The sequence below is a fragment of the Vipera ursinii genome (assembly GCF_947247035.1).
Source record: "Vipera ursinii genome assembly, chromosome: 8".
NCBI classification, from domain to species: domain Eukaryota; kingdom Metazoa; phylum Chordata; class Lepidosauria; order Squamata; family Viperidae; genus Vipera; species Vipera ursinii.
In genome coordinates this window covers 9,081,047-9,105,498 of record NC_139519.1, presented here as the reverse complement: position 1 = coordinate 9,105,498, position 24,452 = coordinate 9,081,047, and the positions used below count along the sequence as shown (strand labels likewise).

The 24,452-nt window shown below is 43.3% G+C and overlaps 1 protein-coding gene across 1 annotated transcript in view; it reads left to right on the top strand.

The window, feature by feature from the left end:
• FGFR1 (fibroblast growth factor receptor 1) overlaps positions 1-24,452 on the top strand; it is a 97,082-nt gene that overhangs the window by 52,202 nt on the left and 20,428 nt on the right. Inside the window, exons 3-8 of the mRNA XM_083368450.1 lie at positions 7,622-7,885; positions 10,557-10,640; positions 12,420-12,595; positions 16,041-16,164; positions 20,649-20,839; positions 22,118-22,268. Coding sequence (XP_083224576.1) covers positions 7,622-7,885; positions 10,557-10,640; positions 12,420-12,595; positions 16,041-16,164; positions 20,649-20,839; positions 22,118-22,268 — 990 coding nt within the window. The remainder of the gene's footprint in view (positions 1-7,621; positions 7,886-10,556; positions 10,641-12,419; positions 12,596-16,040; positions 16,165-20,648; positions 20,840-22,117; positions 22,269-24,452) is intronic.

Genomic DNA, 24,452 nt, shown 5'->3' with positions numbered 1-24,452 from the left:
GATTGCCGGAAGAAATATCAACATCCTAAGATATGCAGATGATACCACTTTAATGGCAGAAAGTGAAGAGGAACTAAAGAGCCTCTTGTTGTGAGTGAAGAAGGAGAGTGCAAAACTTGGGTTGAAACTAAACATTAAGAAAACCAAGATCATGGCATCCGGCCCTCTCAATTCCTGGCAAATAGATGGGGAAGAAATGGAGATAGTGACAGATTTATTTTCCTGGGCTCCAAGATCACTGCAGATGGGGACTGTAGCCAAGAAATTAAAAGACGCTTGCTCCTTGGGAGGAAAGCCATGGCAAATCTTGACAGCACACTAAAAAGCAGAGACATCACCGTGTCAACAAAAGTGCGTATAGTCAAGACTATGGTCTTCCCAGTTGCAATGTATGGCAGTGAAAGCTGGACCATAAGAAAGGCTGAGCGCCAAAGAATTGAGGCCTTTGAACTATGGTGCTGGAGAAGACTCCTGTGAGTCCCTCGGACTGCAAGGCGATCAAACCGGTCAGTCCTAGAGGAGATCAACCCTGACTGCTCCTTAGAAGGCCAGATCCTGAAGCTAAAACTCAAATCCTTTGGCCACCTAATGAGAAGGAAGGACTCACTGGAGAAGAGCCTAATGCTGGGAAAGGTTGAGGGCAAGAGAAGAAGGGGACGACAGAGAATGAGGTGACTGGATGGAGTCACTGAAGCAGTAGGCATGAGCTTAGATGGACTCCAGAAGATGGTAGAGGACAGGAAGGCCTGGAGGAACATTGTCCATAGGGTCGCGATGGGTCGGACACGACTTCGCAACTAACAACAACAATACAAGCTAGAACTTGCTGATGTTGGCTGCCTTGTGATTCACTACATTATTCCTTGTGGGGGGGGAATTGTTTGGGACTCATCATTTTTGGTACCCATCACACCTCCTGGAACCAATTAACAATGAGTACCGAGGTACCAGTGTATCTGAGGGTGATATTGAGATAATACCAGTGAGTGAAAAACCAAACCAGTGATCAGGAATTCAAGGCTAGTGTTTATCAGCCTAGCGTTTTGTTTTGTTGATTTTGCTCTTTATTAGATTATTTTAATCTGGGCTGTTTATCTAATTTTAGGTTTATAGCTGCTTTGGGGTTTTTCTAGTTTTGCATGCCATTGGAATTGGGCCACTAATAAATTTAAAATAATGGTGATAATGACAATTATGATTATAATATATTTTAGCCTTTCACCTGGGAATTCTGAATGTGGAAGAATTATTACATTTCAGGTGTACCGGAGATTATTAGATGATAAGTGGGAACATTTTTGTCTCTAAGCGGTATCTGTAAAATAAGCACGCTTGAGATCTGTCCCACAAATTTATTACACGAATGGCTGTCCATGTTGATTAGGGAAGTGACATTTGCACAGATAAGCATTTATCAATATTTGCATGAATCAAATAATGTCTGGAGAGAATACTTTAAAACTGATTTATGATTGAATATATTGATAGATTCAACTCTGTAAGTTTTCCACAGTGCTGCTGCTTCTTTCTATTTTGGTCCAAGCAGTTTTATAATCTGAATCGCAGCTTCTTTTAAATCAGAGGGGTCCAGTCTTGGCAACTTTAAGTTCTATGGACTTCAACTCCCAGAGTTCCACTTGCTGGCTGGGGAATTCTGGGAGTTGAAGTCCATCAGTCTTGCCAGGATTGGACACCCCAGATTTAAATGTATATATCAAAAGCTAATGTTTATTGAATCATCATCAACACTTTGCACTGAGTCTGAAGTTGTAATTCAGAAACAGTGTAACCCAGTTTAATTGCAGAATTTGTAGGAGAACCGTTTGGGGTACGACAAGGCTTTTACATTTTTAGGTGCAGAATTTGTTATTTAAAAAATCCCCAGGATCTCTGATCAAGGGACAAAGCTCTAGTGATAGATAACCTACTGTGTTTGAGTGAACTCTTTTTATATCCTTAATTTCTCACAGAATTTCATCAAGGTCTCACAAATACCTTGGGTTCTGTAGCAGACAGGTCAGAAAAACCCAGCCTCCACCTTTAAATAACAAAAGGCGCTACCAGATGACTCCTGATTTTCAGTTTAATTGGTAATTAGTGGACTAGCATTAGATCAACACTATTAAATTACAGGTTCTCTTTAACAGTTTTGAAATCTGTTTTGGTTCTAGAATAATAAAGGTAAAGATAAAGGTTCCCCCGCACATGCATGCTAGTTGTTTCCGACTCTAGGGGCCGGTGCTCATCTCCGTTTCAAAGCCGAAGAGCCAGCGCTTGTCCGAGGATGTCTCCGTGGTCATGTGGCCGGCATGACTAGACGCCAAAGGCGCACAGAACGCTGTTACCTTCCCACCATAGTGGTCCCTATTTTTCTACTTGCATTTTTTATGTGCTTTCGAACTGCTAGGTTGGCAGAAGCTGGGACGAGTAACAGGCACTCACTCTGTTACGCGGCACTCGGGATTCGACCCGCCAAACTGCCGACCTTCTGATCGACAAGCTCAGCGTCCTAACCCACTGAGACAATGCGTCCCTTTTCTAGAATAATAGGGTAGCCATATATATTTTTTTAAAAAATATTTCTTTATGTGTATGCTTATTTTGTTGTTTCTCTTGTGCCTGTAATTTACCAGTCGCTGATTATTGTATTTTAATTGAATCCGAGCAACATCAGCAACATCCAGAATCATAGACATCAAGGTTGATGTCTCTTTTGGAGGGGAGGTGAAAGGAACAGGAGAAGGCAAAGATTTGGTAGGGTTTTTAAGCAAGAACTGAACAGGGAATTTAGCAGCAATTTATTCTTCTCCAGAAACTCATCTTTTTGAACTTTCTGGAACATCAGTAGAAACTTAAAGTTAAAGGTAAAGGTTCCCCTGCACATGCGTGCTAGTCGTTTCCGACTCTAGGGGCCGGTGCTCATCTCCGTTTCAAAGCCGAAGAGCCAGCGCTTGTCCGAGGACCTCTCCAGGGTCATGTGGCCAGCATGACTAGACACCAAAGGTGCACGGAATGCTGTTACCTTCCCACCGTAGTGGTCCCTCTTTTTCTACTTGCATTTTTACGTGCTTTCGAACTGCTAGGTTGGCAGAAGCTGGGACGAGTAACAGGTGCTCACTCGGGATTCGACCCGCCAAACTGCCGACCTTCCGATCGACAAGCTCAGTGTCCTAACCCACTGAGCCACTGCGTCCCGTAGTAGAAACCTACCCTGTGGTAAGATGGGCAGCCAATAAGTTTTATAAATACAATTTAAAAAAAAAACTTCCTGCATGGAATAGTGGAACGTTAAAGTTGTGAGCAAAAGAAGAAACTAGTTCCGTAAAGTAACAGCTTCCCAGATGTGTTGAACTACAGTTTCCATAAGCCGCACCCAGCAGTGTATCACCAAGCTGACTCTTTGTCCGTTGCTTGTTTTTCTTTCTGATTTAGAGAACAACTTGCCCAATTAAGGGCAAAACGAAGCTCACCAAATTGGAGAACTGGGGAAGCCAAAGAAAAAAGAGGAAAAAAAGCGAAGGACCTTTGTGCTCACCAAACAAATGTTTGGTTTTTGTGGCAGCTGTTTTTCTTTTCTCTTGAGTGTATTTTTGAGGCTGAGATTCTCCGGACAGCATTTAATAACTGGAGGCTTTCTTGAAGCTGGCCCTCTCTGGCAGTCAAGCCTTTTCTTTGTTGAAGAGTTTGCTACTCTGGCTGCAATTCTGCTGTGGGTCGCTTTGAATGGCCATCATTGTCCGGGCTTCTTGTCAGCTGAGATAATAAAAACTCCCCCCCCAAAAAAGATTTCGAGGGTGGGAAGGTCTCCCAAGTTTAATCAGACTAATTCTGGTTTTCAGCAGCCAGGATAAAGGAGGAGGAAGAGTTGATCACCCGGTCCCAGAAGATATTTCAGGCTGATATCTGGGCCTGGGAAACGAAAGGGAACGGATCCGTTGCAAATTCCGCTCCCCCTGCTCTTTTTGATGGAAAGAAAGATTGAGTAAAGAAACTAGGCAGATTCCTCACTCTTTTTTCTTCTTCTTCTTCTTCCATTTTTCATTGTGTTTTGGGGAAGAGGGCAGGAAAAGTGCCATGTAAAGAATCTCAGGAAGAACCAGACCATGTTTCTGATAATAGAGCCTTTGTGGAGCAGTGGGCTAATGCCTCCTTAAGTAACACCAGCTGCCTGCCATTAGTGCAGGTTCGAGTCCCACCAGGCTCAAGGTTGACTCAGCCTTCCATCCTTTTCAGGTAGGTAAAATGAGGACCCAGATTGTTGGGGGCAATTAAGATGACTTTGTAATAATGCCGCTTGGGGGGGTGTGTGTGTGAAAGCCCTAATAAGCAGGCATATACATGGAATGAAGGCTACTGCTAAGCTTGTAAGCCGCCCTGAGTCTTCGGAGAAGGGCGGGATATAAATGGAATTAAAATAAAAAAATAAATAAAATAAAAATAATGAGAACAAATTAGCCAGTGGAAGGGGCTTTTGCCTCCAGAAATTGTGGGCATTCCAACACTGGAGGTTTTTAAGAAGAGAATAAACAGCCACTTGTCTCAAATTGTACAGGGTCTCTTGCTTGAGCAGGGGGTTGGACTAGAAGACCTCCAAGGGGCCTTCCAATTCTGTTACTCTCTAATCCTTGGCAGACTCGGAATCAAGGTGTAGTAAATGAAATCAGCTTGGTTCAAGGACCACCTTTCCTTTTTTCCCATAATCCCTCAGATGAAGTGCTGTTCTGAAGGAAATAATAGTCTCTGCCATTGTCTCCATAAGCTGGAGGTGGCCATCTGTGATGGCATAAGAGAATGACCTTGGGAGACAGTTGCAACCCAGGGCAGAGCCAAGATAAAAGGTAGCCTTAGCCTGCAGCGGGAATGTGAGTGGGGAGAGATACTCAGAAAAGACCCTCCCCAGTTTTGGGGTGGTAAAGGGGGGGAATGGTGGGTGGTGGAGAAAAGTACTTTCACACAATACTCTGTTAATGTGACCTTAAGCTCATTCGGTAATGTTTCCTGCCTAGTCTACTTCATCAGGCTGACATCATTGGGGGGAAATGGGCCTAGCATCCCAACTCCGCCAAAATAATGTTCTCTGGAGAAAATCCCTGTCTCAGATAACCATGTTGTAACTTCCAAACTCAGTTTGTATTCAATGGTAGCCAGCTTTGCCTTGCTAGGAACTAGATAAGAGATGTTCTGCTTTTAGTCAGACATGTAGCCTCTGAAAGCCCCAAAGGACCCTCAGGAAATTCTTCCTGAAAGGTAATTCTGGACAAAAATAGCAATCGTAATTCTGTCTATGCCAGGGGTAGGCAACCTTGGCTCTTTTATTACTCATGGACTTCAACTCCCAGAATTCCTGAGCCAGCCATGCTGAGGGGAAAGGGAGAGGTTTCCAAGCTGAACCATGCTGGCTCAGGAATTCTAGGAGTTGAAGTCCACGAGTCATGAGGGGGCCATAGTTCCCTTATGCTGGCTCAGGATTTCTAGGAGTTGAAGCCCACGAGTCATGAAGGGGCCATAGTACCCCCATGCTGGCTCAGGAATTCTGGGAGTTGAAGTCCACGAGTCATAAAAGAGCCAAGGTTGCCTACCCCTGGTCTATGCAGTTCCAGTTCTGGAATTCATTTAAAGACACGGTGTGGCCCACCTCTTGAAAAAAAAACAAAAAAAAACCCCGAACACCTTCTGGCTATTCTTATCCTTAGCATGTTGAATTGCTGATGGAAAGGGCAGTCCTCGACTTAACCACAGTTCACTTAGTGACTGTTTTAAGTCGCATCAACACTGGAAAAAGGGACTTATAGCTGTTTTTCACTCTTACGAGTCAAAGCATTGCAGCATCCCCATTTATGGTCACGTGATCAAAATTTGGAGGCTTGCCAACTGGGTCACATTTATGACCGTTGCTGTGTCCCGGGGTCACGTGATTCCCCCTTTGTGACCTTCTGACAAGCAGGGGAAGCCAGATTCGCTTAAACAATCATGTTACTAACTTAATGACTACAGTGATTCACTTAACCACTGTGTCAAGATAGGTCATATAACGGGGCAAAAATCACTGTCTCATTTAGCAAACAGAAATGTAGGGCTCAGTGGTGGTCGTCAGTTGAGGACTACCTTTAATTGAGAAAGCCAGCTGGGTCCCCAACCAACCTACTACTTCTGTCAATGGTTTGGAACAAGCATGGCAACTTGCTAGGAATTGCTGAGCTCAAGGCCTGAATCCCAGCCAACTATGGCAGTTTCTCTCTGTTGTCTGTCAAAGTGGTCTCTAGAGTGAGTGATTTCAGCACAGGGTGAGACGACATGCCCTCCCAGTGTAATGCTTTCCCCTCCGCCCGTGTTATGTCTGATTTCCAAGCAACTGGAGAATTTATTATTCTGAAAAATCAGAAAATGAATATTCCTCAAAACTCAAATCTTCTAATCCTCGTGCCTGCCAAAATTTGATAAGCCCACCGACAAGACCTCTGGAAGAGACTGTGGTTGTCTCTCTTGGGTGCTTTATTGATTATGGTAAGTAAGAAACATCTGCTGATAGCTAAGGAATGGAAGAGTGTGGTTTTTGCTGATCTGAGACTAGACAGGAATGCTGGTGAATTTCTTGTCTGCAGAGCGATATTTCTCCCCAAGAGAAAATGGGGTGTTGATACTGTCCTTAGACTATTCCAGGGCAAGTGGACAGAGTAGGCTTGCAGGAATAACTTTCCATCCTATAGAAGCACTTTTTTTTAAAAAAAAGCAGGAAATTAAATCAGCCAATTCTATCTTTCCCCTGGCATACTGATGTGGCATAGTCAAGGATTCATTCAGTGGACCATTAGCTTTGTAGAGGCAACTCCAGAGCATGGTCACAATAAAGGAGAATATTTGTAGCTCAGGGTTGAAAGGAGGGGTCCTTGCTGCTCTTTGGGCTTGGTTGTTTTCTTGCAGATGTTTCAGTGCCCACACTAGGTAAAATCACCATCATGCTAACACTGATGATGTTCCCTAGCTTGGGTAATGAAACGTCTGCAAGAAAACAACCAAGCTCAGAAAGCACCAGGGACCCCCCAGAGCATGATCATTAAGTCCACAAGCGATGCTCTACTGATGACCTAAGAACGAAGCCCTACAGAACAGCAGATCATGCAGCGAAAGAGGGGAGAGAGATTTCATTCTCCTGTAATAGCTTTTAACCCTTGCCTCCTCTTTATCCTTCCCTGCTCTGAAAGCCTGATGGCAGCCTGCTTACCTGTGGCTGAAGTTCAGGCAAAACCATGACTGCTGGATTGCCCATCCTTGACTTGCCGTTTGTTTTGCGCAGCTCCTTGCTCATTTCAGCCCTCTTTGTTCTTGGTTCCTAATAACATATTTTTTTAATATATATATATATATATTCATATATATAAATAGCTCTGTATTCATGGATAGTGCTGGATCGGTAATTGACATGAAAAGCTCCGTTGCAGATTCTTGCTTGCCTTGCTCTTCCAGAGACCTGCATGGCAGCTGACGCTCGAGTCTTAAAAACTGACAGAGGACACTGTCCCTCCAATGTTTGCATGCTGCCGGAGGAATGCATCTGCAATAAAGCATTCACCACCTTGCTTCCCCCTCTCTCTGTCTCTTTTTTCTCCCCTAACATTTCCAGTTCTCCCCCAAACAAGCCTTGAAGTGGAGTCTTATTCGGCTCACCCTGGCGACCTCCTCCAGTTGCGCTGTCGGCTACGGGACGATGTTCAGAGCATCAACTGGGTGCGAGACGGGGTCCAGCTATCCGAGAACAACCGGACCCGCATCACAGGGGAGGAGGTAGAGGTCAGGGACGCTGTGCCTGAGGACTCCGGTCTTTACGCCTGCATGACCAACAGCCCCTCAGGAAGCGAGACCACCTATTTCTCCGTGAATGTCTCAGGTTTGTAGCAGGTTGCCAGCAGGATGGCTGAGAGCTGCTGGGAAAGACAGTTTTGAATTGTCTTTGTCGGTCTTACCTCTTTTCCCCACCCTTACCAGGATTGGATTGTTGGCAGACCAGGATTCAGTCTATACAATGTGATGCCCAAGGGGAGACCGCTAGAATAGTCTCTCCAACTGTTCTTTTTTTAAAAAAAAAGCATTGTCCACACCTTTTAAAATATTCATGCCTTCAGCCTCTCCTGATATGCTCAGCCCTAGGATGAAAATGGATCAGGGTTCGAAGTGAGCTCTGGTGGTACGGGTAAGGTGGTGTTCCTTGAAAGGCTTTTATTGTTGGTGAAAATAACTGTTTCTGCTTTACGTCGAGCAAGCAATCACATACTTTTGTTTCTGAATCGTTCATTTTAATTGACCAGGAGGTATACATTTACCCTTTGAATTGTATGCCAGTTTGATGAAGGTAAGAGGCGATTCCCACGGACAGCTTTCGTGGGCCTCCTTCATTTCATGGACCCACCAAACTTCGTTTGGCTCCCCGTGGATACAACCAAGCAAGTTTGAGGGTGCATTTGATCGTATTTTCCCAGTTTGAAAGTCCTATAGAAACTGACAAATTCATTTTGATTAGAGGTGATGTGGATGGTTGGGGGGAGAGTGACAGAATACGTAATGGCCATTTTCAATTTAGCGCAGCTTCCTGTGTTCACCATCAACCTCTTGTAATGTGGAAAAAATCATGGATTGATGGATGGTTGATGGAAGAAAAATTTGCTTTTCATTTTAAAAAGAACAAGATTCCGAAAAATCTAAATGGCTGAATAAGACTGACATTTCCCTTAGCTGAAAATGGAAGCATTAGCACCATGCAAGCTTTCCTGATGTCTCCCATCAGTAATTCCTAATCTGCTAAGATAGGGAAGTGGCCTAAGATATCTTGGCCTAAGATAGGGAACTGCCAAACTTCATGATCCACCTCTGTCTTAATAGATTATTGGGAAGACTTACTTCTTAGCCACTCTGATTGTGATTCTGAGATTCTGTCAAGCCAACCATTTATGAATGGATAAAAGCCTTTCCAGGGAGTATGCTCTTTTTGATAACTCAGATAAGAAGCATATAAGAAGACAGATGTAGGAGGCCTCTTGAGCTTTTAGTTGGCTTTTCTCCCATGGAGAAGCTTTCCATGGTGTGTTTGTAGCTCCCTCTGGACTCTGAAATGGTTTGGTCCAAGTGCAGTTCTTATCTGGTGATGAGCTGTTAATAGAAGAACTAATCCATACCAAGTGACAGACAGGATATTCCTTACAGGCTCGCCAAATGGCTGGCTTAATAACAAACGTCCACACATTTTGTCCCGCTTTCGGGATAGCCAACGTGATTGCTTGTCACCAGCTCTGCCTCTCTCAGGAGAAAATCTAGAAATAGTAATAGTGACATCTGAAACATAGGATATCTCCAGGGTCCCAACTTTTGTCTGATGACAAGAAATCTTCCTTGCTTTGCTGAATCTGAAGAAAACTTACTTAACAATAACATCTCCGAAGTTCAGCACAGGATCAGCAAGATTGCCCACTCTTCTCTAGGGTGGACTTTATCACAGTAGGAAACTGCCTATGTGAACTTTTCTAATCAAAATAATCAATGGTTGGTTTCCTATTGACTTTGTCTACCCTTCCATTCCCACCTCTTATTATACCATGCGTTAATGGCAATAGCAACAGCACTTAGACTTGTCTATCGCTTCATAGTGCTTTACAGCCCTCTCTGAGTGGTTTATTACCATGTCAGCCATATTGCCCTCAACATCCGACCTCTGAAGGATGGAAGACTGAATCAACCTTGAGTCAGCCAGAATTGAACTGCTGGCAGTTGGCAGAGTTAGCCTGCAATACTGCTTTCTAACCACTGTGCCACCCCAGCTCATGATACCTGATTCCTCATAGTGTCACATTATGAGGAATTGGGCATTTTCTAAACTCGGAACCAAATTTCCTACGAACGTGTTTGTGTGGCTGACAAAATGAACAAGTACAGACTGTCCTCGCTTAACCGCCAGCATTAAGCCTGTAACTTCCATCATAAGTTGCGGTGGTCATTAAGCAGGTCATCACATGGCCTGACTCCATTTTACAAGCATTTTGAACAACAGCAGCAAAGCAAGTCACCATGGTTGTTAAATGAGCTACATGGTTGTTGAATGACTCCATTTTCCCATATGGGCATTTTTGGCCAGAAACCAGCCAAAGAGATCATCAATTGTACTCATTTGGCCTCAGGATGTTGCAGCCGGTTATAAATGCAAGCCAGTTGCCAACTGCCCAAAATGGGTGTGTGTGGGGGGTGTGGGGTGTGTGTGTGTGTGTGTGTGTGTTGACCTTGAGTACAGGTCTAAGTAACTTTTTTGGGGTGGTTATAACTTTGAACAGTCATCAGGTGACCGCTTAAGCACAGACTAATAAGGCAGTAGAAAAAGAGGTAAATTCTGTCCCTTTTTTATTCAATGTTTCTCAACTTTAGGAACTTTAAGATAGGTGGACTTCAACTCCCAGAATTCTGGGAGTTGAAGGTTCCACCTATCTTAAAGTTCCCGAGGTTGAGAAACACTGTCTTATCTCATTGGGAAAATCTCAATTCCTCAACTCATATTTTACCTTTTCTATCCTCCTTAGATGCTCTTCCATCTGCGGAAGACGACGATGATGATGATGATTCTTCCTCAGAGGAAAAGGAGGCAGACAACTCCAAACAGAACCGTACGTAGAAGCATCTCCTTTCCTACCTTGCAGCCGTGACCTCTTGCAAACCCACTTGGTGAACCTTTTCCCAAAAGAACCGAATCTGGTGTAGCGCATCTTTTCTTTTTGCAGGAAATGGCTAGCCCAAGGACCATCTCCTGGGTTGCTTGCACTCCTTTGCAGATTCCTTTGCTTTGACTGTCCTTAGTTACTGCATCACTGATTTTTAGACGCCTCTCATGTTGAGATGTGACATGCACATAAACTATAACCTAAGCCTAAAATAGGCTTTAGTGATTTAACTAAAGAAAGAGCACATTTGCCTCCCACCTGGTGCAGAAGGAGAAAAATCACCATCTTGGCCAGATGTACTAGATTCCCATCTACTTTACAGGTAGACCTCGACTTAAACAATAGTTGTTTAATGACCTTTCAAAATTACAGCAGCACTTTAAAAAGTTGACTTACGGCCGATTTTTACACTTACAACCCCAGGTCATGTGATCAAAATTGAGATGCTGGGCAACGGACTCATACTTATGACAGCTGCAGTGTCCTGGGGTCTTGTGATCCCCTTTGGTGACCTTCTGACAAGCAAAATCAATGGCGAAGCCAGATTCGCTTACAAATTGTGTTACTCACTCAACAGCCACAGTGACTCGTTTAGCAACTGCGGCAAGAAAGTTTGTAAAATGGGCCAAAATTCACTTGGCAACTGTCTTGCTTAGCAACATAAATTTGGGGCTCAAATTTGGTTGTTAAATTGAGGACTACCTGTATTATCCCATACACCTTAATGTCCCCCAAAGCTTGTACATGAAACTCCCAACTATCTGTGCCCTAAATTTAATCAGAGCATCTCCTAAGGCTGAATATTTAAGAAAAGGAATGCTTACTTTGCTTTCTCCTTTTATTGGTGGAGAAATGGGTGTCACAAAAGCAGCCTACTATAACTTCTTTGACGCCCACTGCTATGTAAGGTGGACAAGCACTTGATGCACCTGGATCAGAAGCTGTAAGGTAGGCTGGATGACAGGCCATCATCATGCGGTAATTTGATGGCTTATATATCTAAAAGATCAGTTGAATTGTCCAGATCCAAAATTTAAAAAAAAAAGGCTTTGTAGTGAACCATAGTATGGCACTGATTCTCCAGTGTCGCCCGATTCCCATGCTTAGGAGGATTCCATGCTAGGTAAAGCATCCAAGTTTTGAACAACCTGAATTGCTCCCTCTGACTGGGATCTCGAGTGATTCAGGAGATGACTTCCAGTTAGAACTCCAGCGCCAACGATGGTTGACCCGTTTTTCTTCAAGGAGGAGGGATTGTCTTTCTGTTGGGACAATCTCCTGTTGTCACGGTTTTCCGATCAATGACACCAAATAAATCAGAACTCCAAGGCATGGAAATTCCTCAAAAACCATGTTTATTGGCTACATAAATATCGGCACAGTCGAAAGTGAAACCAGATCTAAATTCTTCCCCTCCCCCGCAAGAATCAAAGTAATACAGTGTAACAACTCCCACACTTCTACTCATACTATCCAACAGAACGGCTTGGTGGACTTTCTGACTAAATGATCTTTTTCTCCCCTTCGGAATGGGAAAGACCTTGGTTCCCACAGGAACTGCTCATGTTTAGACTATTAGAAATACATTTCCCCCACTCTCTCGTGGCAACCTAGAATGACAAAGATGGCTGCAGCCAGGTTCGTTGTAGAGTTGACACCCGTATCTTTACTAACCTTGCCTAAAAGGCTGTCTAACATGCAACCTAGCTGTTGGTTCTCTTGCAGAAGCCATCCCACCATACTGGACGTACCCAGAGAAAATGGAGAAGAAGCTCCATGCAGTTCCTGCGGCCAAAACGGTGAAGTTTAGATGTTCTTCTAGTGGGACACCCACCCCCACCCTGCGTTGGCTGAAGAACGGCAGGGAATTCAAGCCAGACCATCGCATTGGTGGATACAAGGTAAATCATAAATGCTTGGCTTGCTTTTGAAAGATTTTTTTTTTCTGGAAGAGAGAGGTCTTTCTTCTTTAGGCGGCTGTTTGGTTTAAAGAGGAGGGGGCTCCCATCTGCAGCGATCTTACTGCACCACAGGTTCCGAGGTAAAAGGGCCTTTGTCATCAGCCTTAACATTTGAACCTGAAGTAAGGCAATAAAAAGCTTCACCAGAAGGGCTCCATCTCCTCTTTAAAATAAGTTTTCCAAAAAAAATAAAGAGAAGGATGGACGACTTGTGGCCCTAGGAGATTTGGGGGGGTCCCTAAGTTCTTTTGCTGGTAACCTCACCTTATCTCTGTTTGCTGAAAAATGACGAATTGGTTTCCTGCCAGAAGTCACAATAAGAGTACTTTTTCTCCTCTTGGCTGTTTAAGAAAACCTTCTCCCCCCATCTAGAAAATGGGGGGAGGAGGAGGAGGAGGAGAGAGGAATGAAATCCTAGGCTTGCCCCATCCTCTTAATAACCCTAAGAATTTCTTCTGACCAACAAGGTTATTTTTTTAACAATCGCATGATTCATTTAACCATTGCATTGATTCACTTTAACTGCTAAGCACTTTCACTGCTAAGCTTGTAAGCCACCCTGAGTCTTCGGAGAAGGGCGGGATATAAATGGAATAAAAATAAAAATAAATAAATAAATTAAAAAAAATAGCAATTCACTTAATGGCCATTTTGCCAGCAGAAATTCTAGGCCTGGTTGTGGTCCTAAGATGAGGACTAGATTCAGCACTGCTGTCCTTATTAGTACATCTATCCAGGAGCTGGATGGGCAGAGCCTCCTCATCCCGAAATCTTACTTTAAAGCCAAGCGGAGGTGTTTGGCTTGGCTGAACGCACAACAGCCATTTAGCTGAATGCGCAACAGACGCTTGAGGAGTTATTCTGGCCTTTTGGCTTGCTATTTGCCTCGGATGTCGTCTCATCCTTTTTGCCTCTCAGCTGCACAATTTATTTCCATCCGGAGTGACTCAACCACCCTGCCTGGCCTCTCTGCCTCCTACTGCAAATGCTGGCCAGGCTCCTGGGTTAATAATGAAGCTCCTTTGAGCACCAGCCGCAGTGACAGGCAAGAGGCATCCTGTTTTGTGTTTTCCTTTCCTTTCCTTTTTTTTTAATCTTCATGGTTGATTGAAGAAGTTTCAGCCATAGAATCTGATACTGGCTTTAATGAACCGACAGTCGCTGGCGGTTGGTTTTTTGTTTTTCATTCGGTGCTGGACTAGCTGAGCTCTTGGTTCACTTCCACAAACACACAATGCCTCTTTCCGGAAAAGGTTGGGCCGTCTCTGGTTGTCCCTCTGTGGCTCTTGATGATCTTTGCAGGCCGGCAGCCTTGGCAGATGTGGCCTGCTGCTTGGCAAAGAGGAAAGTGGCTTGCCAAAAACCATGTTCTGCGTTAGGATAAAAGGGTTCGGATCCCGGGGCTCTAAAGTTTTATTACTATGGCTGACCGTATAGAAATCATTGTTTAAAAGACCATAGATATGTGAAATGGGGATAGGGAGAAGTGTTTCAACATAAGGCATCCATTCCATGCTGGATTAAAAGTGGATCCTTTTTCCATCATACATCCCTCCCTCCCTCCCTCCCTCCCTTCCTTCCTTCCTCCCTCCCTCCCTCACTTTATGATTTTTACAAATACAACAAGGTGGCAAACATATCCAACCCATCTTCTTTCTCATATTTTCCCCACAACAACAACCTTGTGAGGTGGGTTGAGCTGAGAGAGAGAGAGAGAGAGAGAGAGAGAGAGAGAGAGAGAGAGAGAGAGAGAGAGAGAGAGAGAGAGAGAGAGACTTAAGGAAGGTCATCCAGTTTTCTCTCTTTGGGGAGCTGTTGAAGTTGGTGATTTTTGCAGAAAAGAAACAATCCAAACATTTTACCTGAGCTTCCTGCAGATAGAGGACAGTTTTCATTGCATGAGTTATCTCTTCCCTAAAGATCTGAAGGGGGTAGGCACCTTTTGTATGTATCTCTTGTCCAGTGACCACAAAGGCTGCTGTGCAGCAGGAAGGAAGTTTGTGTAGATGGATTAACTCCCAAAATTGGTAATTTTTCATCAAAATCCTGGGAGATGCTAGAAATGATGTCACAGTTCAAATTCGGTGGATCTCACTCTTTCTTGGGTGGGACTGTGTCTGGCTGGAAACAAACAAACCCACAGAATTCTGAATTTGTGCAACTTTGGTGAAAACCTATAGTGTGAATGGGGTTGTTTTTTTCCATTTTTTTAAAAAAACCAGGATCAACATTTTGTATCTTAGCCCTTGTACAAAAAGGCATACTTGTAGACCAGACTCAGCATTAACTTCAAGTTCAGGAGCCTATATATATCAAAGAAATGGTGGAATAGAACCATTCAAGAAAGAATACTAAAGGAGGGACAAAATGAAATGTGAATGACAAAAAATAAGATAAATCCCCAGTGTGGAAGTCCTTCCATTTGCAATAAAACAGGAAGAGTCTGTCTGCTGTAGTATTTTCTCTGTATTGCTGTGTATTTTTCTAAGCATCACTGGCTATGGTCCGCAGACTCTCAACCAACTGCAAAGCCCAAGTTCTGACCTTTTGGATTTTTGCTTTAACTTTTCCAAGGCATTTTTTTTTAAAAAAATCTCCTTGATTTTTAATAAAATTACATGGTTTTAACCAGGTTACATTTTACCTCCTTCTTTTTACATAGGTTGTAACTTAAGGCCCTGTGCATGTTATTTAGCTTGAGGTATTGTCTGTGTTGAGTTTTCTAAGTTGCATGGTGAAAGGTTTTGCAACCTGCAAGGTGGAATATGATGGACTGATACACAGTCACGGTGAAAGAACAGGTGGCTCACACACTCAGATTCCAGATTTGGAGATTCTGCAAATAAAATACTGTGCAGTTTCTTGGTTAAACGTGGAGCTAACTAACCTTCCTTCGTGGGAGGAAAGCAGCTGGAGGTATTTTCAGGTCTGGTTCCTGTGCTGGCAAAGCAACCTCATCCCACTCTTCAAGAATATCTGTTTCCAGATGTAGATAGTTCTGTGGTCAACCCTGCAGCTGACAGCAGTTATGAGTCTGTAGGCTGGAAGGGGGAAACATAACCTCAACTTGATGCTGTTACATGCTTCCAAAACCAAGCAGTAAAGGATCTGGAGAGACCTTTGGTCTTGCTCTAAGACAGGGGTCTTCAAACATGGCCCTTTTATGACTTGTGGACTTCAACTCCCAGAATTCCTCAGCTAGCATGCCTGGCTGAGGAATTCTGGGAATTGAAGTCCACAAGTCATAAAAGGGCCAAGTTTGAAGACCCCTGCTCTAATAAGAAAAGACAAAAGTGCAATAACATCCACCATCTTCTTTTGTGCTTGAGTCCCAACCCTTAGTCAACAGGTAGTCTCACTGAGTCACCACATCCTCTTTCTACAGGTTCGTCATGCAACTTGGAGCATCATCATGGACTCTGTGGTCCCATCAGATAAAGGCAACTACACTTGCATTGTGGAGAATAAATACGGAGTCATCAATCACACTTACCAGCTTGATGTTGTTGGTAAGGCATGGGAACCTTCGTGGGGGCGGAATCACTAAGGCAATTTGCTCAAAGCAGTGTATGGTGATTTGTGATATCTGGGTCATCTTGTAAGTAGATGTGGCTGACCAGTGACAGATGCCTTGGTTTGTGGTTCGTTCCGTGCACCATGCTTAGCAAGCTAAGAGCAAACCAGGACTTTATCTCTGGCTGACAAGATACAGCTAATATTTTTGGTAAATTTGATTTCCTATGTAAACCATGGACAGCTCCATCCATGGTTGGACTGCTCATAGCTGACAATTTTAGTTTTGCTGAAAAAATGTCTGTGAAATAATGTGATGATCAGTTCTGGGACCAATATCTTTTTGGGGCCAGCAATGTTCTGGTGTAAGAATGTTTGTATTTGTATAGGAAGAGGAGAATGCTAATATAAGAGACATGGAAAGCCTCATAGCTCTCCGGACAATGAGATCTTTGCTTGATCATGCAGCCAGCATATTTCCTGCTTTGAATGAAAAAGAATTTAAAAGCAGGATTAGGCCTGGAAAGTTCTTGTTCAATAGCTCTCTGTATTGTCTCCTTTTGAAGGTTTTTATTCACCACTGGGATATAATTCAAGTTGATTCTTAACTCCTTGTAACAGAATGGTTTAGCCAGGAGACGAGCAGGCAGAACTGGGGGTTGGAGTTAAGCGCATCATTAGCTTAGAGTCATTACGTTCCCACAAACAATCCCAAGTTCTTGAATTCCATTTACCCTTGTCTGGTGCCAATGTAGCACTGAATTTTAGTTGACTAGAATATGTATAGCCTTGAGCAGTAAATCTTCTGAACTGCAGCTTCATGTATGGTCCTGATGCTTTGTGCCTGACATTAATCTCTCAGATGATTTGTGGGAACGTAACAATTCTAAGCTGTGCGTACACTGAACTCCACCCACCAGCTCTTCCTGTTCTTCTACAGTGTATTGCTTGTTTTCTTTGGTCTTTGGAAACTCCTTAGATCAGGAGTGTCCAACCTTGGCAACTTTAAGACTCGTGGACTTCAATTCCCAGAATTCCTCAGCCAGCCATACTTTGAAGGTATAGGCAGAATTTCTCCAAAAACATCCAAGTGCTTTTGGAGGCGGCAGAAGAAATGAATGCTGCCTTTTGCTTGTGATTGCCTCTCTGTCCAAAGACAGGCCGTTCCAAAGAATTCCCTTTTCTAATTTTCATCCATACTAGCTCTCCACTGGGTGGACTCAGAAGACTGGCTTCACCCCTCAAACACAAGGCTTTGTCCCTTCTTGCATGTCACATTATGGTAATTTCGGAGGCTATACAAGAACTTTTTCTCATCAGCCTCCCCAATTAATTTCCTTATTAGCCTTGATTCCCAACCTAGGCTTGGTGATCTCAGTCCTTTGTGGAGTTGCTCTAAATGCCACTAAATGAAGCATTAAGAATGCAATTTAATTTGATTACACTGAGCAAACCAAAGGAAATAGTTTGCAAGGGGGAACAAAGGAGCTGGTTAATGCTCACTCACTATGGTGTCTGGTTCTTTGTTAATCAGCTAGGGCCTTGTTAGATTGGTTTGACCTTTGACTTACAATGAAGAGGTAGCCAGCCATCTCTGCTACCTTCCCTGCCCCTTTGAAGCCCAACTCCAGTTCCACGAAATGAAATGTTCTCAGGTTCAGTTGAGCTCACTGAAATCCATAGTGGAGAAAAAGGGGAGTGAGAAGTGAATATAGAATAGGTAGCTTTAGAGAAGTAAATGAAAAACAATCCTCACTTCACCCCTTGGACCAGACACCTGTTTTTTATTACTATAAATCCACAGATAGAAACTAAATATTTGTTGGAACTTCTGGTCTAACCTGTTCATTTTTCCCAATAGGGTTTTTTGTTGTTGTAATTTTTTTTAAAAAAAATGCTTCATATTATGTGGCATTTCCCATAGGCAATGAACTCCGAGATGTTAGGATTAATTCGTTCTTGCTTTGGGGAAATAGATTAATCTAAGTATTATTTCATGGGGTGTCTTAGGAAGCAACTACTAGCACGAAGGCTTCACGCTGGCTTTCATGCTAAGAGACCCCCAGCTTGGTCTCTCTAATGAAGCTGATAGCAACCCAGATGGGCGCAGAGATTGAAAACATGGCCCATTTATTCCTTACAGATGAGGACAGTCATGTGAAGTTTTGCAAAAGTTTGCCTTTTAATCCAAGGTAATCACAGCTTTTGGCAGAGAAAGGGCTGGTCCTGTGATACTTTCTTCTCAAAGTGGAATTTGACTGTAAAATACAGAGGTGCAGACATTCGCTGAGAACTATTAACAAGCAGCAACAAGGACATATTCCCTTCATATTTTTAATAAGTGACAGGCTATAATGAAAAGAAAAAGGATTTTGGCTCCGGCTTCTTGTAATTAAAGGGGAAAACATTTTTTTCCCTAATCCCTGCTTTGTTACATCAGAAGTGAAGATGTGAAGAAGGCAGACAACTTTAGTTTCTATGCCAGCTGTCGTAATTCTCTTTTGTTTCTGAGAAGTTGCACACTCACTCCACTTCTGATCCGCATCTGACTAGCCGCGGGGTTCAATCAACCGCTTTAGAGCATTCTGGCCAGGCGGTTCAAAAACACACTTCTAAGCATAGAAGTGACCCACGTGTGACCTTATCTGCCATCAAATTTGCAGCTTCGGGAATCTCCCTCTCTCCCCCGACACTGCATAATCAAAATTTGCCCCTGCAGTCTAACGTGCACAAAGGGGAGTATAAAGCTTATTTAAGGCCTAGGTATTGTAAAGTCTCAGCAGGTAGCCCTACCTAGCTGACCTTTTCTGAGCTAAAATGGTAGGATTCATCCTAGTTAGCATTTGAATGGGAGGCAATGAAAGAATATTAGAGCTGCAAAATAGACTGAAAAGATTTTTTTAAAAAAATGGAAAAGGGCAACTGCTGCTCCGCATTGCCAAGAAAATATTGATGCTTCCATAGAATCGCCAAAAAGCAAGCCTATTAAAAGAGGATCTTTACCTTTAACATCATAAAAGGCTACAGCATGGTTCTCTCATAAAGATTCATGAGAAGGTCATGTAAAGAACCACCTGCTAGGTCCTTTATCAATGGAAAGCATCCCAGCTCCCAAGTTCTCAGAAAGCCAGAGAGAGAAAGAAAAAGAAAGAAAGAAAGAAAGAAAGAAAGAAAGAAAGAAAGAAAGAAAGAAAGAAAGAAAGAGAAAAAGGAAAGAAAGAAAGAAAGAAAAAGAAAGAAAGAAAGGAAAGAAAGAAAGAAAGAAAGAAAGAAAGAAAGAAAGAAAGAAAGAGGGAGAGAGAGAGAGAGAGAGGGAGGGAGGGAGGGAGGGAGGGAGGGAGGGAGGGAGGGAGGGAGGGAGAAAGAAGCTCCCAGCCTAATGAACTTTGGTGCACATTGGTATGACATGGAAAGGACTTTTCTGCTTGGGATTTTGTAACTCCATCCATGGCATCTCAATAAATCGTGCTAAAAAAGAATTCTCTGAGAGTCATGTTAGAAGAGAATCATTGTTGATGTGAGGAAGATGTCAAAGAGGTGAGGATTGGTTGTTGTTTTTTCCCCCTTGGGAACGGGGGAGGGGGATGCTATTAATAAATGAGTTCCAATTGCCTCAGTTAAGTTGATATCCAGAGGCACCTCTGGTATCTCAAAAGATCTCCAAATCTCGAGTTTTCTTCAGTCGTTAGTTGGGCGGCAGAAATCCCCTTCTTCAAACTGGTTTCCTAGCATTCCAATACGGCGCAGAGAAAGGAGTATTCAAAATGCAGAGAGATGTGGAACCTGACTGTGTAGTTTGTACAGTTTCCCTTTTCCTTTTAGCAGTAGTGAGCAGGCAATGGACCATCTTATTAGAGCTTCCTTGTTGTGGAATTCAGGAAAAGATAAATAAGTAACTAACTCACCAGACTGACATTCAGGAGCCCTCTACTGTTATTCATTGCATTTTTCCCCCAGAATGTTATAAGGCACCACTTTTGGATAGTGTAAAATAAAGCAAAATCCACACAAAAATTAGAATGTGGTGGAAGAGTCCTTCCCAAACCCCGAGAAATTGCTTGCAAAGGAGAATATCTATTTTAAAAAGTATATCCCTAATGCATGCCCCTAATGCAGGCCACGATCACGAAAAATCAAATTCACAAGTGAACCAGAAAGGGAGATTTTGTATCCTGAATGGAATTATATCCTTGGGAGCTTTAACTGATACGGATTTTTAATATTTTGTTTGGTCTAGGTAAAAGTGATTGCTCGCTTAAGTTTCTCTCAAGTCATAACATTTATTGTAATTTACTTTTTTGTTTGCTAAGCTTCTACTTTTGTTTGTAACATTCCTTTTTCTTTCTTTCTGGAGTGAACACTCCTGACCGACAGGCAGCTTCAAAATAAATTGGCAGAGTGATATGGACTCTCTCACCATGCCTTCTTCTGTTCCATTTATCAGCCTGCTGGAAACTCTGTTCTCCTGTTTCTTTTCTAGAGCGATCTCCTCACCGGCCTATCTTACAAGCTGGGCTCCCAGCTAACAAGACGGTCTCATTAGGTAGCAATGTGGAATTTGTCTGCAAGGTCTATAGTGACCCTCAGCCCCACATCCAATGGCTGAAGCACATTGAAGTCAATGGAAGCAAGATTGGACCAAATAACTTGCCTTTTGTTCAGGTCTTGAAGGTAAGGCCTTTCAACTTGGGTGATGTGACATTTTAGTTCATTTGAGGCTTATTTCTTAAAGCTTGGGAGGGGAAGCTTATGATGCATCTCAGAAACATGGCCATGTAGCTTGGATTGAAGAAATAATATGGGTCCGGTCAATCAGACAGACCGTGTCAACTTGGGTTAAGTTTGGAACTTGGCAGTTCTAGATAAGTCTACAAAAGGGAAGCAGGTTCTGAAGGAGATCTGCTTGAATGAAGCTCAGATGCCATGGTTCATGTCTATGACCATAAATAGAATCAAATGCAGTTGTTGAGTACACATTGTTGAAGACTCTGAAATGGCCAGGGACTTCTTTTATTTGAGGCTCTCCTTATCAAGTGTTAAAGATTGCTTTAAATATCCTTGTATGCCAAGAAAAATTTCATGAAGTTTCCCAGTGTCTTCTGGTAAAACTGCATCTGTGGAACTGAACTGGGCCACATAGCTGTAAAATTAATACACTTGCTCCTTTAGCATATGTTAGGGTGGCAACCTGTAAGCTAAGGTTGTGGGTGGACCTTTGGAAACATATGGTGGATGCATTCACAAGATGGCTGCCACTGAGGGCTTCACCATTGACAAAGCGGCATATAAATTCAATAAATAAATAAATAAAATGGCTATGCCACTGAGTATCACAGGCAAACACCATTTATTTACCAAAAGTCATACTGGGCCCCTGAGATGTTCTTGACATCCCTGGAGGAGCTCAAAGACACTTGGTAAATGATCTGGGCCCAGTGCTGTGGAATGCAAGACGTCACCTTCCTACTGAAATCTTTTGAAAAGTAAACATTGAGAAAATTTTAAAAGGGAGGAATCCCTTTTAAGGCGTTATTCCTAGACACACCAAGGTTATGTCTAGGAATAATACTGCTGTCCGTGAGCCTCTTGTTATTACCGATGTCTGGTACAAGGTATATCTTAAGCAAGACATGGGTTTGATGTAATTTGTGTCCCTTTCCCAAGATTGGCAATTGTAAGATGCGTGAACCTCACCTCAACTCCCAGAATTCACCAGTTGGCTGGGGAATTGTGGGAGTTGAAGTCCATGCATCTTTAAAATGCCAAAACTGGACAGCCCTGCCCTAGAACTTCCTCAAAATGAGAGAAGCCAGGAAACTGGGAGTGCCCCACCCCTTGTTTTGGGTTGAGGCGAGGGGAGGTGGTGGTATGGTTGTTGGTATTGTCTCAGAGCTGCAAAGCCCATCCGTTGGCTTCCCAGTGACTCCTGTGTTGTTGGTCTTGTTCTAGCACTCGGGAATTAATAGCTCTGATGCGGAAGTGCTGACCCTCTATAATGTGACAGAGGCTGAAAGCGGGGAGTATGTTTGTAAGGTTTCCAATTATATTGGTGAGGCTAACCAGTCTGCGTGGCTGACCGTCACCAGACCCATGGCTGAAGGTAAACGGGAAGAATGCCACTTTGGGTGATTCTTAGTGGTGGAAAAACCAAACTTTTGTGGCTCTCCTGTTTCTCCTCTGTTTCTGGTGCCATAAGCCATGGAAAAATCCTCGGAACGGCCGATCACTTAGTTTCACGCTCTTCTTCTTCCTAATATTGTGTTGTTTCATTCATCCTTTTCCTAATCCTCTTCCTTTATGAATTAAACTAGAAGTGAGAAACTATTCCTAAAAATTTTCTGCTTGAACACCAAATTGTGGGGCTATTATTTTTTTATTTCTCCATCGGGGCTCTGTTATAAACTGGTCAGAAGAATACTGATAATGATCTCATTTCTTCCCAAATGATTAAATATTTCAGTTATTGCTGTCTCAACCTAGATCTCCTTTTGAGACAGCAAAATCAAAACCTCCTTTAAAAGACATGCACCTTTGCGCGGGTGTTACACTGTTTGCCCCCGTTGCTGTCAACCTGGCTGTCAGTGATGCAAGCCTTCCTTTTAGTAAGTCTGATTTTGAATTCTGCAACTGTCTTGACTTTTCCAGACGAAACAAAATGGCGGCTTCTCTTGGGTGTCTTCCTATTGGAAACAACCTGCTCCCTCTTGTCTTTCAAGAGCCTGTCAGCTCTATCCCCCAACCTTTCTCTCTTCTCTGCCTCTTCCATTTCCATCCACCCCGGGTCCTTTCCCACGCCGTGAAACTAAGCTGGTCTTCGCCTTCCCAAGGTCCATTTTTCCATGTGGCCCATCCCCCAGCATGTCGATGGGCAGGGAGATTCAATATGGTGAAGGGTTGTTTTATTGTTTGTTTTTAACACTGCCCGCTTTAAGCCAGCCTGGATTTGGTGGTTGCCCTAAGGCTGTCTGTCATTAGGCTACAGTGGTGTCTCTGTGTCCTTCAGGAGTCTTTTAAGAGGCATGTTATCTCCTTACTCTTCCTTCAGCTTGTCTTACATTTGCTCGTCCTATTTCCTTTTTTTTTTCTTTTTGTTTTGTTTTGCTTCCATTTCTCTCCCCTTTCTAGACAGCTGGTGTTAACACAACTGACAAAGAAATGGAAGTCCTTCACTTAAGGAATGTCTCCTTTGAGGATGCAGGGCAATATACTTGTTTGGCGGGTAATTCTATTGGGATCTCGCATCACTCTGCATGGTTGACGGTTCTAGAAGGTATATACTGGTTCTGTTCCTTTCTCTGTCTCCTTGCTGTCTCTTGGACTAGCTTTGGGAAGTAGCTGGCCATGGTTTGCAAGAGCCGGGCTCCTTGGAGGTAGGGAAGGAGGAGGAGTGTAGATGGCCCCCACCAATTGGCTTCCTCTTATGGATGGCATTGCATATTGGTTAACCAAAATGCATCTGGCAGCCCCTGTTTAGGAGAGAGAGTCCCTATCATCCTGCAGGTAAGCCATTCCCTCTCATTTGGTCCTATTTTCTCATCTGCCAAATTGGGATAATCACAGCCCCCATCGTGGCTCTCGCAGGCCAAGGTCTTGTTCATTTCTAATTTGAGTTCAACTAGAGGCTAGATCCAGGTTTGTCATAGGCCAGTTTCATTCTTTCAAGCAAGGCCGTCGCCCTTTCTGTGCTTCGCTTTGTCTTTGGCAGAGAGAAGACAAGAGTTGGCACACAGGGCCCAAAAGGTTCAATTCCAGGAGCTTTATGAGAAGGACTCTAAAATGGTAGGAGGCCAGCCAAATGAAACCCAGGACAGAAGTCGGGGCAACATCCTTTGATTTCCCAACTTTTTCCAAATTGGAGGCACGTCTGTAAATGCTCAAATGCATCATGGAAAACTGTGTTGCTTTTTAAAAAGAAAGCAAATGAGCCACAGTCCCTACAAAGAAGTCACTGTATAATGCTCTTTATCAGGGCTGCAGGGCCTGTCTATGTTCCCCTGTGTGTGCAAGTAAGAACACACAGCACACGGTTTTTCTCATTCTTATGAGTAATGAGCTCTGCCCACTTTCATCACAATAAAACTAAAGGAGGCAGTGGCTGCCCTTCTCTCCAGGTGTGGTCCACATATACAAAGACACCAACTTAGAAGTCAACGCAATCCTGCAATAATTATTCATCGTTGCATACATACATCCACGTGAACAAACTCTGTCCAAGGGATACAAACAACTTGGAGAGTGTCCATCACAAATTGCTGCGGTCATCTTCCCATGGCCGTTTTGCCAC